The sequence below is a fragment of the Lonchura striata genome, chromosome 4 (genome assembly GCF_046129695.1).
Source record: "Lonchura striata isolate bLonStr1 chromosome 4, bLonStr1.mat, whole genome shotgun sequence".
NCBI classification, from domain to species: Eukaryota; Metazoa; Chordata; class Aves; order Passeriformes; family Estrildidae; genus Lonchura; species Lonchura striata.
Genome location: NC_134606.1, coordinates 72,827,113 through 72,843,679, shown reverse-complemented (window position 1 = coordinate 72,843,679; position 16,567 = coordinate 72,827,113). Strand labels below are relative to the sequence as shown.

General features: G+C 45.7%; 1 protein-coding gene across 1 annotated transcript in view; it reads left to right on the top strand.

Annotated features, from left to right (window-relative positions):
- Positions 1 to 4,319: 4,319 nt before the first annotated feature.
- ADAMTS3 (ADAM metallopeptidase with thrombospondin type 1 motif 3) overlaps positions 4,320 to 16,567 on the top strand; it is a 56,733-nt gene continuing 44,485 nt past the window's right edge. The window contains exons 1-3 of the mRNA XM_021529550.2: positions 4,320 to 4,413; positions 5,179 to 5,206; positions 11,043 to 11,443. Coding sequence (XP_021385225.2) covers positions 4,345 to 4,413; positions 5,179 to 5,206; positions 11,043 to 11,443 — 498 coding nt within the window. The 5' untranslated portion in view covers positions 4,320 to 4,344. The remainder of the gene's footprint in view (positions 4,414 to 5,178; positions 5,207 to 11,042; positions 11,444 to 16,567) is intronic.

The window sequence follows — 16,567 nt, the reverse complement described above, 5'->3', positions numbered from 1 at the left end:
ACTGAAAATATATCCCCTTTCTTTCTCTGCAGTCATCCCCCTCCCCAAAAACTTCTCTAAGAATGTGACTAAAACCAAAGCACTTTCTAGTTACAAAGGAATAGTGTTGAGCTGGTGAAGCCAGCTGGAAATGAACATAGAATCCCATAGGTTTGAAAAGACCTTTGAATCATCAAAACCAACTGTTAACCTAGACATGGAACAGGGTTGTCATTTTTTTAAAGATTCAGGGTGAGTTTAATTGCATTTTATTTGGCACACATGGTTTTAAAGCTCATCACCTCAGAGTAGGAACAATTTTATGACATATGGTAATTATACGAAATTCAAAAACACTACTTCTTTTAATTTTGATTTTTCACAATGTCTGTAATTTTCACATCTCACATTTTTCTCTTCAGTTTCCTATGTCTTGTGGTTAAATCTTGACCATAAATCTTGCTCTGCTTTGTTAAAGCTAATAGGTGTGCAATATTTCTTTATTTAACAAACAGCTGGATTAATAGTGGCTTTAAAACAATTAAATATGGTTGTGAGGTTTAATATTCCCAGTTTAAATTGCGCCATGAAGGAGAAATGAGAGGCATTGTCTTTTATGGAGTGCTTGGATTTCACGTACAGTCTGGCAATCTTTGGCAATCTTGGTACTGAGATCTTCTTCTTACACAGATCATGCCAAGAGAAGCTTTCTGTGCAGATTTGGAAATCAAATGGCGAGTGACTGGATGGCAAACAAGGCTCAAATTGTAACGGTGGTATCGCAGCCAAAAAGGCTTTGGGACCTTTGGGATGCACGGCTGGAGCTGTCGCACGGGACAGCTGGAAGAGGTGGCTTTCCGCATTGCAGCGGCAGTGTTTTAGAACATAAAATTTGGATTTCGTAAATTCTCCTTGTCAGTAAGGCTGGAAACCTGCAAAAGTCATGGTCACGTGTTCTGGTGTGTCACAGAGCAGGATCTGGGTCTCCAGTTGCCCTGCCTCACAGAGGATTCAATCCCTGTGTTTTATTTCCACCCAGGCAGGCTCCATGGAGAAGGAGAACCTGAGCATGAGATCTCAGTCATTCATGGTAGTCAGGTTTTTGACACCAAAGCTACATTGCAGCAGAAAGAACAGAACTGATGCCTTCCAAACTGACTCCTATTAAGAAAGGTCATCAGATGCATATGTAAATCAGAAACTCAATAAAGTGTAATGATTCCTAAATATCAGGAAATGTTACTGTAAAACTGAGCATTAGAACGTGAATGTGGACAGGATCAGTGAAGGCTGGGGTTTGTCTGGATGATAGCTATTATTCCTAGGTGTTGTAGTTAAGTTACACTATAAATATTCCTCATAGATGTTATAGTGGAGTTTACAAAGGGCTTGTCTCAAAAAATGAACATTTGAAGCTTGGATTAAATAGCGTTGCAAGAACTCCTGACCAGTAACATCTCTTGTGGTTTCACAGAGCCGATATTCCTTACATTTTCTCAGTTCCAATTCTTGCTGTAGTTAAGCCTGACTTTGAAATTGTTCTGTTGCAGACACCTCTGCTCCAAGAGGTATGTGAGACCTCATGGAGACTATGTTCCAGATCAAGTAATGCCATGTTTTACTGCTCTGAGTATTACGCCTGCCAAATCCTTCCCCCTGGCCCTGTGCAAAGCCTTCCAAACAGAGTTCAGTGCCTCTTTGCTTCAGGCCCCAGTCTAGGTTCATAAAATATTTGTGGCTGTCAGTCTCGTGCATCTGCCAAAGTTGCACAGATGCAGAAAGCCTGTCTGAGGGATTTTAGAATTGCAAATGCCTAACAGATTTTTAACAGCTCTATATATGTATACACATATGTAAATACATATATGCATATGTATGTGTAACAGACTGGAAATACACACAAGAAATCTATGATTTCTCTGGTAATAGTGTGCCAAACTGGGCTGTTGGAGATGAGAAATGTCTTTATTTGAACTTTCAAATACTGCCTTGATTTATGTATGTTACAGGAGTGGCACTTAGTGTAGTTTCTTCTTAGAAATAATTGGGCATCTAATTTTAACACTTTATTTTTGCTTTCTTACAATTCTGTCAATCCTTTGGTAGATGACAACACAATAGTATCTGCCCTGACACCCAGCTCTGTCTGTTACGTATCTCGGTTTCTGTGACATTTAGAAACTTTTTAAACCATTTTGGCACAGTTTAGTAATTTAGGAGGTCACAGATTAACACTTGCAGTAATGTTTTTAAGAGCATAGAAACATCTTTACTAGAGGCCAGAACTTTGTATCCCTGTGCCTGTGGAATGTCTCTGTGCCTGTGACTGGAACTAGCTGAGGTTTAAGGTCTCTTCCAACCCAAACCAGTCCTTGATTCTGTAATTCCTTAAAGTGCCCCTGTAATTAGCCTGAACAAAACACCTAGGACTGTGCAAGTTCATCGTTCTACCACAGAGAAAACAGGTGGTTTGCAGCACACAGCACTCAGGTGTGTCACGTTACAGAAAACACACAGGGACAACGAGGTTGTATGCAGGGTCTGAACAATGTGCAGTAAGTAAGGTTGGAGGTCACCTAGTGAACATCCATGAGGGAAGTAAAACAGGGAATAGCTGCGTGGTAAGTGAAATACTTTTTAATTCAGAATTATGGAGCTGGCACTTTACCGTACCTCAGCCTTTCTGATTCTGGGGCTTTCCCAGATGTGGCTCTGTGCAGCTGTTGGTGCTGAATGTAACAGGCTGCTTCATGTTTCATGTGCAGAAATGACTGTACACTTGGAATAACAGATTTATCCTCACTCTCTCAGGAAAATGCCTTTTGTTTTTTTTGTTTTGTGAGGGGATATCATGCAGTTCAAGACCTGTGCCCTCTGAAACAACAGGGCTCCTGTGGTTGGAATATTCAAGGTATCTCCTGAAAATCAAGGCTGAATCTCTCCTCCTCTTTAATTTTGCTGTGGCACAATTTGGATTTAGTAGAACCAGTATTTTCTTTTTCATGTTGATACGATGATTTCTGGCAGGGAGGTCAATTAAAAATTCTAGTTAAGCTGTCACATGTATTCTGAGAACATTTAGCAGCAGCAGATCATGTGTTTGTGCTACATGAGGCCAACAGAAACTGATAGTGGTTGGTTGTGATGTTTCACAGGAGTGGTAATGCACAAGGTACAACACATGGTTTTTAATTGGATTTTAGCATCCAGATCTTTATAACACTGGCTAATTCTGAACCTGAAAAAATTCAGGCTCAGTTGAATGCTACTGGTGTTCAAGGATGTCAGAGTGGTTGATCTCTGCCTCCTGGAAAGTTGCTTCCCCCTGGGGGATGGCCCAGTGGGGTCTGTTACCAACTGGTTATGCACAGCTTGAACTGTGTAGCATCTTCTGGAGAAATGAAGGTGTGCAGAGTGTTGTGCAGATTTCTGTCTGTGGAAGGGGCTGTGCAAGTGGATTTTGGGTTCTGCCCAGCCAGGCACCATTTGATTTTGTGTCATGTGCTGAGCTCCAGGCTGTTGGGGAGAGAAATGGCTTTGTGGCCAGACTCCAGTCTAATGGGACCCTTGGGAACTGCTGAGAAAGGACATGTGGTGATGATTTTAAACTGAATGAGCATCAGTTTAGGTTAGATGTAGGGAAGCAGTTTTTTTACCATGAGAATGCTGGGCACAGATTGCCCAGGGAAGCTGTGGCTGCCCCATCCCTGGAAGTGTTCAAGGCCAGGTTGAAGGGGGGTTGAAGCAACCCAGTCCAGTGGCCCTCATAGCAGGGGCTTGGAATCAGATGAACTTTAACGTCCCTTCCAACCGAAACCATTTTGGGATTTTAAGAATGTCACTGTTGCAGTATGCCTTGGGTTAATGGGAGATATGGAAGCTTGAGGATGTGGTCCCGGGCTGGGGAGCTGCTCTGGGAGCTCCTACCAGGGTGTGATGCAGGCAGTGATGGTGCGTGGGACAGATGGATGGACGGCCGGCCGGACAGGAAAGTTTCTCGGTGGATTTCAGGCGCATGGAGCAAGGGCGGGGAGCGCCGAGGATGCGGCGGGAGCACAGCGATAGGATTTGCGCCTCGGTGCGTCTGTGCGCGGAGCCGGGCGGGTTCCCCGGCGGTTCCCCGGCGGGCCGGGCCGTGCCTGACGTGGAGCGCCGGCTCGGCCGGAGGCGGAGCTGCCGCGGGTTTATCAGCGCCGCGGGTCGCGGCGGGCGCACAGCAACAGGCGGCGCGGGGGACCCGCCGCCTCTCCGCCCGCCCAGCCGGCCCCGGCCCCGGGAGCCGCCGCCGGAGGCAGGCAAGGCAGCGGCAGGAGGAGGGAGCGGGCGGAGCGCGGCCGGGGCCGGGGCGCGGGCGGCCGGCTCGGGATGGTGCTCCTGCCCCTCTGGCTAGTGGCAGCCGCGCTCCTGGGGGCCCGCGCTGCGCCCGGCCGGCAGGTGAGTGAGAGAGGGAGGGACTGCGGGGACCCCTGCCCTGCACGCTGTCCCACGGGGTCCTCCCTCGTCCCTCCGCTGCCCCGGGGTCTGCGGGCGGTACCGGCTCGGGGCGAGGAGAGGCTGAGATGGACGGGCGGCTCTCCAGTCTCTGCTGTGCTGCGGACCGCTGCATCCAAGCAGCCTGGAACCGGACACGGCATCCCCGGCCCGGGCTGGCTCCTGCAGCGACAGCCCCTGGGTCCCTTCCTTCTGGATCCCATGCCCTTAGGTCCCCTATCCCTGGCAAGAGCAACTACCAAGCCGGCTGTGAGCTGATCATGGCATCGGATCACTGCCACCGTCCCTATGGTCACTGTGGTCCAGTTGGCTTTCCCATTCTCTAGCCTAGATACAAAGAGCTGTCAGCTCACTGATTCCTCTCTGTCCCAGCACTCGTGCTTCTTGGAGCTCATCGCTTTCCTGCTGTTAAATCCCCTCTTTGGCCACCAAACTTGCCTCTTGGCACAGTGTCACAACTTACAGAACGGGTCATTCAGAATCAGGATTGCTTAGCAGCTCTATTTATGTTAAACTTGCTGTGGTCTCTGTTAGTGTATTGGTGAGAACAGCTGTTTATTCAGTTAAGGAAGAACTGCCATCCCTGGAAACCAAATGAAGAAACATAAAATAGTGCAGCACCAAGTGATTTTTCAGCCTTCTGCCATTCCCCATTGCATAGTAATTATGCTAACAACTTTGTGCATGTGTTTCTTCTCTCTTCTACAGGCTGGTAAAGAACAGCAGATCCAAAGAGGTAAGTCTTTTTAGCTATTATTCCTGCTATCAAAACAGAAATAAAAGAAGTTAGCTCAAAGACTAATTATTTCTGGAGAAATGATCTGTATGCAGGCAAGCATTCCCTGTGCACCCCCCACCACTGCCACCCAGAAGGGTTTGTAGTTACAGTGACGTGGCATGGCTTGAATTTGCATGCCCTCTCGTGCTGCGGTTTTGCATCTTTATGTGTCTGTGCTTCCCTTCTGAAATGCAAACCAACCGAAGTTATAGAATCTGTAGCTGCTCACTGTTGCCTTGCAAACTGAGAGACCTGGGTAAGAAGGTGCTGTGCAGCGAGTTCAGGGTCAGTGGCACATGAGGGAGCTGAAAGGAAATGTGCCTCTGTGTGCCCACGGGGTCCTTCTTACTGAGACTTCAGCCTCCAGGACTCTTCCCAAAGACGGGAGGCTTCTTTTCATTGGGAAGATACACACACAGTTTAAATTTCAGGAGATCTGTGTTCATTTAGAGTAACTGGCAATTGGGTGCTCCACAGGAGAGGAGAGGTAGTGGAATGTTGTGGAAGCTGGCATTCCCAGGGCATTAGTGGCAGGGACTGCCATTCTGTGTGCTCCTTTCCTTGGCCAGTGTGAAATGAGGCTTTTACCATCCTGGTACTGAGTGTATGTCCCTGCACACAAGTGCTCTCTGGAGTTCTTCTGCAGTGGGAACGGACCCCAGGCAGTTCTGCTTCCAGCTGCCCTTGGACCTCAAGTCCTGAGGTTTTGGTTCAGCTTTTGTTCAGAAAAGAATTTCAGGCATTTCTGTGAATTTTGGAGGTCTTGTCTCAACTTCAGTTCTGGCACTTCTGAGCTTCTGGGCTTGGGTTGGTTTCTGCCGTGATCAGTGAATAATGGGAACAGAGACAGCAAGGTACATTTAAAGCTAATTAGCAAACAGAGGGCTTTTCCAGTGGTATGCTGATCCTGTCTTTTATTTCTGGTCTTTTCCATGAGAAATGGATTGTATTTGAATTTCAGAAACCATAAGCTATATAGGAATGTGTCTTTTAAATTACACAGTACATCAGACAAAGTTCCTGAATCTGGAAAATAACTTTTTGTCCTTTAACGTCTTCCTTTCTTCCACAGCCCTGGCACTGCTGTAGTCAGGAACATTTGGGGCTGAATTTGATCCTGTAAATTCTGATTCAAAAAGTACAGGACCATAGAATCCTAAAATGGTTTGGGTTGGAAGGGACTTGTATGATCATCTCATTCCAAACCCCCTGCCATAGACAATGACACCTTTCACTGTCCCAGGTTAGTCCAAGCCCCTTCCAATCCGGCCCCATTCCAGGGATGGGGCAGCCCCAACTTCAAACCTTGGCTTACTCAGTTGAGAGCTGTAATGACTGGGAGGTAAAACCTGCATTGGAATTGCCTGCAAATGCACTGTCCTACTTCTGAGTTCCCACAAAGTATCGCTTTGCATTGGTGGTGTGTATTTTGAGTTGGCCCAGGGCTGGCTTCTGACAGCAGCTGATCTTTTCTTGTAGCCTGAAAAGTCACCTAGGGAAATTACGGCACCTAGGGGTTTATTTTTGTTAAATGTCATCACAGGCTGCAGTACAGGATAGCAAGTTAGCACACTTAATTGCCTGCATTCATGCACAAAGCACTGCAGTGCCAGGGAGCTGTCAGGAGAAAGTTGTTGTGTGTCACTCAGCCAGAAGGTGCTGATGCTGTGCTGCACCTTCGCCTCCCACGCGGCAGAGCTCCGTCCCTGCTCAGTGCCACTTCAGGAAGAAACCTGTGGCACAACTGTGCTGGGCCCCACCACCTGCAGGAAGCACCTGCAAAACACCTGGAGCTGTGCAGAGGCTGCAAAAAACACCACACTGACCATCTCTTGAGCTGTCTGTATCCCTGGGACGGGTGACAGCGGAGGCATGAGGTCACCAGAGAGATGTCCCACATCAGCCTCACTCCTTGCTTTCATTCATCATGTGTCCAGCAGTGTCGAGGTCCCACACAGCCTCATGCCTTTTCAGGTGCAGAGCTGAACAGGAATTCTCAAGGAATCTGTCCCCCTTTCTTGTCTTCTCTTTCTTTCTGGGCATTCCTGCCACCTAAAGGCAGCCAAACAGAGAGCAAATGGTAGTTCTGAAGTTACAGAGGTTGTTGAGAGGGACCAAAACTGCTCTGTTGTTTCTGGAAGCTACTAGCCAACAATGAAGCAGAAAAGGGTGATGACAAAACTCCTTCGGGGCTTGTCCAGTTGTCTCCACACCATCCTCTCTTATTAAGCATCACCTTGCTAAGTGACCAGAGCAGCTCTGCACTCATCCCAGTGTGCTTCTCTGTGGGACAGAAGTATGATTTCCTAGAACATGTCACAGTCCCTTTATGGAAGCTCTGTCCTCTTCATCCCTATAACAGCAGGTAACTGGTTTTTCTCCAGTGCTTCCACTGCAGAGCTGGATGTCTGCCATCCAGCAGTTTGGTTGTGTCACAGCTTGTGAGTTCCAGGCTGAAAATTCCATGGTGATGCTCTGGGGATGTCACCCTAGACCCCGTCCTTTTGCTGAGGTACCTGAGTTTCCTGCCCCTCGCATCCAAGCACATCTTCCAGTGGGGAAGCTCTGGAAGATTGCTGGTCATTCTGTCATGTCCTTATGGAATGGTCTGGGACTCAGCAATAGGACCCTGTACAAGGGCCGTGTGCATGGGATGTTACCAGGAGTACCCACATTTCTTTTCTTGGATAGTTTGGTCTAGACATAGAAAAACAATTTGAACTTTGTGAAGTTCTTCCTTTTCCACTGATGCCACTGATTTCCACATAGACTGTACCTTTGAAATCTCCTCAAGTGGATGTTTAGGCATTTGGCATTCTGCTGTGGACAGCTACCTGAATGATTTTTGATCTCTGTATTTCAGGGAATCTTATGTATAAAAAATTCTGGTTTCCAAATGTAGGTGATAAAAAAAGTTTAGGGTTTTTGAACCTCCGTTGAGCACAGCTGTTGTACAGTGCAGAGACAACTCTTGTGAGCCAGTGGTGTTAATTCTGCAGTTTCATGAGGTTTTGAGAGGAAAGAAAGCCCAGACAGCTCTCTTCAGAGGCATTCTCTAGTTAATTATGTTTTGGCACAAAATGAAAGAATGTAATCTTCCTTCTTAAGTGCTTCCTTTCAACCTAAACATTGTGCAATTGGAGCAGCATTTTAAGGCTAAATTAAAAAAAGGATGAAGAAAATTTACAGTTAAGTGCTTTTCCTCTTGCTCTGACCAGCACTGTCAGCTTTGAATTAGCAGAACAGATCAGCTCTGAAATTTTAGCTTAGGAAAGGGAACACCTACAGCTGGAATAGCATTTCCTCAGAGCGTGCAGTTTGTGGAAAAAGGGTAATGTAAGTCAGCAGAAGAGTTCAGATGTCTTTGGGATTCAGTCATGTCCCATTTAATTTTAATTGCCTTTGAACAAAAGGCATTTCCTCTTCTAGCTCAGCATTTACAGACTCTGGAAAAGGCTTTTGCTGACTCAAAATCTTGACAGTTCTTATTTTCCACCCTTTGTTCCTACCTTCTTGGGGCTAGCTGGCTGCTCTTATTAGCCAAATAGCCGGGTTTTTTCCCCCAGCCTGTGGAAATGTGGGAATTCTGCTGCAAAATGTGCAGAGCAGTTTCTCAGCCATGCGGTGAGCACTGAACTCGATCACCAGACTGTGGTCTCTGGCACTGAATGTTGTGCTTTAAAGAAAAAAGAAAATAAGCCATGAAGAATCTCAGCAAGGTAGAAGGTGGAATGTCAGCCTGGGAATGAAATCCCAGTAATGAAGCACCAGGAATGTGAGGATCTGTTTTTACTTTGACCCAGTTAGAATGTACAACCCAGCAGCTCTGTCTCCTGGGCATGGCATGGTGTCTAATTAATAAAAATGACTTTAGAGTTTTAATTTAGTCCCTTCTCTAAGGAGACAGATTAACAATCCTGCTTAGAATTCCCAGTGTTTAAAATGGGAATTATCCTAAGGATAATGACCTAATTAGGATGCCAGTTTTAGAACCTGATCTTGTGGGTGTATGGCAAAATAGGAAGAGTTGGCTGCTGCTGAAACTCACCCTGTGGCTGCTGGCTGTAGGATGTGGGGTACCAATAGGCTTGGAAATAAGATATAGTATATATATATATCCTAAGATATAGTATTTGTATAGTAAGATATTTGTAGTGCAAGAATTTACATGTGTGCATCCTACTAGTACCATACATTGTGTTTCTGTCAGATTCCTCAGTAACTGGCTGGAAGAATAATAAAAACAGTCTGTGAAGCCATTAGGAGCATTTTCCTACTGAAGGTACTTGTTGAACGCGTGAGTCTCCTAAAATCAGCAGCTCTTGCTGCCAGGAGAGAGGAACTGGCTACTGAGCTTTTCCTCTATTTGATTCTCATATCAAGTGTGATGCACGCTGGGAGCAGGTGAAATTTAGCTCGCTTAACTAAATATACTTATTTGAGGAATTCTCAGTGGCACTTGGCACTAACATCAGAGCTACCTGATCTTGAAACTTTTTGAATGAAATTGTCAGTAATATCACTCTGATACTGCTTGCACCACCTCTCCCAGGAAGAAGGAAGTAGGGAATAACTATTTTTGCAGAAGCTGTCTTTTTAACTTGCACATAGTCAAATAGGGAGGCTTAGACTTGGGCCTAGGACCCATTCAGAGCAGCAGTGTGGCTTACAGCTTGACCTGGCCCTTGCCATGAAAATCAGACACCAAATATCCTGACTGCTGCCAGATTACAGAGGTCTCACTGAAAAAATAAACTCATGTAAATGGATTTGTTTTCCAGTGGTGTGAAATTACTTGAAGACTTGGTGCCTTAGCTGAGGGTTGTGCCATTGAGCTTCTCCAGGATTACAAACAATGTGTCTTTTGCTGGATTTATGGCTTCTCTCAGCTGCACTAAAGTGCAAGATTTAGGGTCAAATTTGTGCAGATCTGTGTTGGGTTTTTTAATAATTAGATTCTATAATTAGTTTTGATCTCTGTTACTCAGAGGGAAGGGAACAGCAAGTTGCTTGGTAGGGGGATTTGTAGAGGGAAAAGTTACTGCCTTTACCAGTGCTGATGTTGATTAATTTATCAGCAGCATGTGATCCGCTGTATTTTTTTCCTATTTCCTGAGAAATCACTATGCAAATTGTGCTTATAACTGAGTTTGGCACTTCATTTTCAAAAGTTTGATGGAAGTCCTGGCAAAGAAGCAAGGTCTGTGTCAGGTGCACAACAGAGCTGTGTGGCATTCCTTACAAGAGAATTCAGAAGAGTCTTTGCCTCTCCTGAGGCTGTTGAGCAAGCCTGACACCCACAGGAAACTCCCCAGATAAATGTCGGTGAATATTTCAGGTTTTTCTCCTTAAGTTTTAGGAAAATCATTTTTATAATAGCAATTGGTAGGAAGAAATCCTCCCCTGTGATGGTGGTGAGGCCCTGGCACAGGTTGTCCAGAGAAGCTGCAGATTCCCCATCCCTGGAAGTGTCCAAAGCCAGGTTGAATGGGGCTTCGAGCAACCTGGGATAGTGGAGGGTGGTGTCTCCTCCTCATGGCAGGGGGTTTGTAACCAGATGGTCTTGAAGGTCCCTTCCAACACAGACCAATTTGTGATTCCATGATAAAAGAGGAGCAGTGACACGTGCCTTACATCCACATTAGCTGAAAACAGGAATAGCTAGCTGAAACAGGGATCCTAAATTGAAGTTTTTGGAAGGGGAGGTTTGAGGCGCAGGGGTCCTTCGGTCTTTGGGCTCATTCCATGCTCCTGTTCTTATTTTTGTTTGGTTTCTGGGTGTGTTTCTTGGCAGAATTCCGACACAGCAGAGCCAGGCCGTACGGGTTAGTGATTCCGATCAGCACCGATGCGGACGGAAGCTACGTGTCCAACATCCTCTCGGCGAGCCGCCAGCGGCGATGGGCGCGGGAGGTGCCGCAGAGCCCCAGAGAGCTGTACTTCAACATCAGCGCCTTCGGCAGGGAGTTCCATCTCCGCCTGAGGCCCAACACTCGCTTGGTGGCTCCCGAGGCCGTGGTGGAGTGGTACGAAGACTCTGTGGAGGCTGGGAACGACGGCGCTAACGCGACTCAGACTGGAAGCGCGACGGAGCGGTTATGGAAGAGAGAGCCCCTGTGGACCAACTGCGCCTATGTGGGGGACATCACGGACATCCCCGGAGCTGCCGTGGCCATCAGCAACTGTGATGGGCTGGTAAGGCTGGTTTTGTGGTATTTGTGTCTCCTGTCACACTCTGGGCACAGCTTTTGTTGCTTTTAACCACGTGTTCCTAATGATGTCATTTACAGAACTTTATTTCTTAAATCCTTTAGAAAATATTAGTGGCCTATTGCTTTGCTTTGGGATAATTTCTCTGGGGTTGATAAGCAAAGTTCTTAATGTCTCAGGTGTGAGAGAGAGAACTCAAACCTACATGTTGTTTGTTTTCCTTTTTTATTTGCATGAGATGTTACAAGCAGGAAGATTAATAATGAAGGCGTTTTCAGACTTAAAAGGTGACCTTTTGTTAACTGAATTTAGAATTTGGTGTCCAAATCATCCCTCCTTGCTTCTCAGGTACCAAAATGCTGGGCTGCCCTATTATCCAAGAAAGCAGCATTAAATTTTAAAGGGTTCCTTTATAAAGGGAGCATGCTTTTTGTTCTCTTAGAAGCAGTTTTGATTCATCAGGAGGTGTCATATGAGAATTGAGTAACGGGTTTGTTTTCAATCTGTCTGTGAACACGCGGGTTTCCCTGTAGCTTAGCAGATGCCCAAATCCCAGAATGAAAGGCTGGGCATGTTTGGAGCCCACACACCATTCCTTGGTTCTCTCAGGCAGCAGTGAAAACCAACAATACCCACCTTATGCTCCATCACTGGTGGAACATGCCTGCGACATCCAGGGAGATGGATGTCGTGGTTACCCTCCTGCTGTTTGGGACAGGAACCATATGGAAAAGTCTGCAACAAGCATCCTTTCTTGGAAGTGGGTTTCCCACTTCCCATAGCTGCCACGTCATGATTTGATTCCATGCTGAGATAAGTCCCACCTCAGCAGCAGCAGCAGTCACTGTGGGAGTAACTGCAGAGATGGCTCAGAATCCCCATTCAGACCAAAACTCCTTGAATTCCCTTGCTTAGGGAAAGGAAATACTGGTAGTGGTTGCATTGGCAGTGATAACTGCTGTCAGTTTGGTGTGTTGTGAGGGTTTTTGGTGGGTCTTTGAGGAGAATCTGTTGCCAGTGCACTGTGCCTACAAAGACCAAGCAGACCCCTGGCTGGCTAGATGGAGCTTCCAATAGAATCGTTCCGATGAATGAGATCCTGGCAGCTGGGTTTTGGCAGTAAGCCTGAATGAAGTTGTTGTGTTGAGACAGCATGTGAAGACAAGAAATTGGATTAAATGGAATGAGATTAAGGAGTGTAGCTCCGTCACAGATTGCCGTGGGGCTGGCAAGCTGCTTGTGGTGTGTTTTCAGGTAAACGAAGCCAGAGGGGGACTTCTGGAGGGGGAGTGGCTTCACAGTGACAGAGGACAGGGTTGGATGGGATATTGGGGAGAATTTCTATGCTGAAGATTTTGAGGTGCTGGCACAGGTTGCCCACAAAAGCTGTGGCTGCCCCATCCCTGGAAATGTTCAGTGCCAGGTTAGATGGGGCTTGGAGCAACCTGGGCTAGTGGAATGTGTCCCTCTTTCCCCACAACATTCCATGTGCTTTCCATGGTTTTGGTGACTGGAGCAAAAGAACATAGGCTTTTTCTTTGAGGAGGAGTGGGTAAATGCTCCTGGGTCGCTCTTGTCGCTCTGTTCATTTCGACCTTCACTATTTTGACATCTCTTGGAGCTCTAATCATGTGAGTGTGAAAGAAATAAATCATCCATAAGATTTGTTTTATGTTTTTTTCCTCCCAGTATCTTCCAGGGTAGCAAAAGGAACTCGCAATTACTGTCTCTGGCCTCTCTGTTGCTGTACTATGTGTCTCTCAACCCAGCTAGAATATTTGATCCTCAGTGTATCCTATAGCCATGAGGAGTGAGATAATATGGTTAACAGAAACTGGAACAAGAGTGAGAAATTCTGGGGGCACGTGTGTGCTGGAAGGATTTATTTTTGACTTCAAAGAATTTAGACACTCTCCAGAGCCGCCAGCTACGTTGTGAAATCATGGAGAGAAAATGAAGGGAATCACCAGGGCCGCAGTTTGCACAATGTATAACTTGTAGAAGAGGTTGGATATTGTAAATAAGAGAAAAAGGCATTTGGGGCTAACTTTTAATCGTTTGATGGTAAATATATGGAATAATTGCCATTTGCATAAGTAGGATTTTGCCCACAGTCTCTTCCTGAATCTAAACTTACATTTAAACCCCCAAACACTTTTGTTTTGAAATAGTTTGCATGTCTACTTTTGTAGTGGAAGTTGTCTGTCTGCCATCAGTTCTGCAAATTCCTATTTTCACATCTGCTTAATCTCCCTTGGAAATGACCCTGTTTATTTAAAAAAACCCACATGCATGTGCCTGCACTTGTCATGGCAGAAGAACCCTTCATTAGTCACAGAGGAGCTGCCTCTTGTCTCCGGCACTGTGTGTCAGAATGCTGGTGCTTCCAGCTTCCAGGTTTCTGCTTCACGTTTCTGCTGTTGTTTGGTCAAAGTAGCAGTATTTATTGTCAGAATCCCTCAGGAGTAGAAGGTGCCAGCCTCAAGAAAACACTGAAAATTATTTAGATTGTAAATAGAGAGAAGACAGCAAGCCTAACACTGAGAAATAGTGGCTTAAAACACTTTCCACCTGTTAATGTATAGAAAATCATCTCAGTTTCTCAGATAGCTTCCTGACTTTGTAACAAACTCTGAGCAGGTGTTGGTGTGTGATGCCTTTAGCTTGTACTTCCACTCTGGACTATACTTCTAGATGTCTGTTTATGTGTTGGAGCTGGGATCTGGTTTATGCTCATATCCAACCCCAAGCGGCACTGCAGGTTTCTGTTTCTCCTAGAAGCCTTGCTTGTTTCGAATGAAAGGGCTGGGCCCAGGACAATGAGCCTTTAATCTTTGACTTCAGATTCCAAGTAAAATGTGACTTGTTTTTTGTTTGCTGGAAGTGATTTGGAGTATTTTTGTTTATTGAAATTCCATGGCCTTCAAGCCCAGGGCAGCATATGGTTGTTGGAAGGACAGCTGTTTGCTAGTGGAAGATGCTCAGGAATCTGCCTGACTTGTAGTGTTCAGCTGCCAAACCAGGGAAATCCTGGAAGACAGACCAACCATCAAGAATGTGAAAAAATACCCAAATGTGCTTAGATCTGTCATTTGTGACAGATTATTCCTCACTTGCTTATTGCCATCCTTTTTTCCAAGGATATGGAGACGTGAAGAAACACGTCTGTGCATGTTCACAGCTACTTTCCTTTGGCAAATCTTTTGGAAATACAAGCTGGAGTATCTTAGACTAGAGATAATTGCACAGGCTTTAGACTTGGTTGAGGAAAAGCTTTAACAATCTGTAGGAGTTGGGGCGTATAGGATCCAAGGAGTTTCAGGGCATTTTGATTTGCTTCAAATCCTTTTTTATTACCATTGTTTCATCAGGACTGAACTATTAAGGCTTATTTCTTGTTCCTGTGTTGGTTCTAAGGTACTATTTCAGCATGGTTTCCCCCAGGCTAGCAAGACAGAGCTCCTAAATGGAGAAACATCTTTCTAGGATCCAATGGTGTTCCATCCCAGGGTATTGGAATAGCATTTTGGAGACAAACACTTGAAATGCTGCAGAGCATCTGATTGTAGAAACTCAAACATCGGAAACTCTTGCTGAGTTTGGGACTGGGACTGTCCTCTGGGGTCTGAAGGTTTCTTCCAGTCCAAACTGGGAGCTGTGGTAGAGGGGACATCTGGTCATCAGGACTTTCTGGGAGGGCAAAGCACAAGGAAAGCACAACAAACCCCGGAGAGGTGGAAGGCAGAACAAACCCTGGGAAGATGGAAGCAACTCTGGCCGCGTGCTGCTGTGGGCAGATGGCAGTGGTATCTTAGGCTGATTTAACACTCTGATATTCTGGCTCCCCTGCCTTCCTGCACTCTTCCCACAGTAATTCCCTCCTTGCCATGAACTCCCGTGACCTGCTGTGCCTGCTCTTTAGCACTGGTGTTTCGCTGTGCTTGGCAGCATGATGAACTGGGCGTGATGGGTTGCAGCTGGTCTCCATCCTTGTCACCTCTCTGCCGTGCAGCACTTCCCACAGCCATAGTAATCTTTAGTAAAGAGGATTTCTCAAAGTTCAGCAACAGCAGAAACTTGGGAAAATGCATTCCCTCATTTGGGACCTGGGGCTCCTTGAGTAAAACCCAGAGGGGAGGAGCGCTGATTGAGGAGGGAGGTGATGGGGACAAAAGTCAAGTGTCAATATAGTGGAAAATGATAAACTCTAGAAATTCTTTCATAGAATTGCTTCTGGTTTGCTTCTCCCTGCAATTTATCACTCAAAGCAAATGAGTGCTTCACCCTCACCTCATACTCAAAGTTTATGCAGATGGTTGCTCAAGCACCATTTATTTATTCTTGTTTGTTTTTGTAAATTCTTCTAACAGGGCTAGATATGGTCTAATGAGAAGTTTGCCTCATTTCTAAGCCCTTGAGTCTTCTCTCCTGCCTGCCTTCAAACACGGAGTTTGGGCCTTAAAATTATATTTTGGCCCCTTAAGATGAGCCTTTTTACTTCATTCAGAAGGGATGTTTGAAATTTGTGAGGGTTTGTACCCTAAAAATGAAGTTTTTAATCTTAGAGGCAAAGTTTTGAACTCCAGAAATGAGGCTTCATGACTCAAGAATTAGTTAATGAGTTTCTTAGGTCTAAAAGTGTTATTTAGACCCTATGTATGAGGGATCGGACACTCAAGATGTATCTTAGACACTAAGGATTGATTGGATGATAAAAAATGGAGCTCTGGACATGGCAAATGAGGTTTTGGGCACTAAAAATGCAACTTTGAGCTATATCTGTTCAAAAAGGTGGAGGTAGTTTAGCTCTTTTTGGCTCATAGGAAGTGTTTGTAGTCCCTTCTTGGTAACTGAAATTAAACTTGTGCTGTTTGTCTCTATCCTCTGTTGAGGAGCAGGTGGCAGCAGGTTATCAGATAACTGAAAGCAAAGAGGAAAGGAAAATCAATCCCATGTGTTCTGACCATTCTGCAGAATTCCTCACCCTCCAAGCTGAAGAGAGATGCAGTGAGTGACCTGTGATGTTATCTAAGGTGCCTTCTAGAAAAGGAGACTTTTCTGTGGGGCCTCTCGGGAATAATCAGCAGGAATAGCCCAGAACACCTGGGC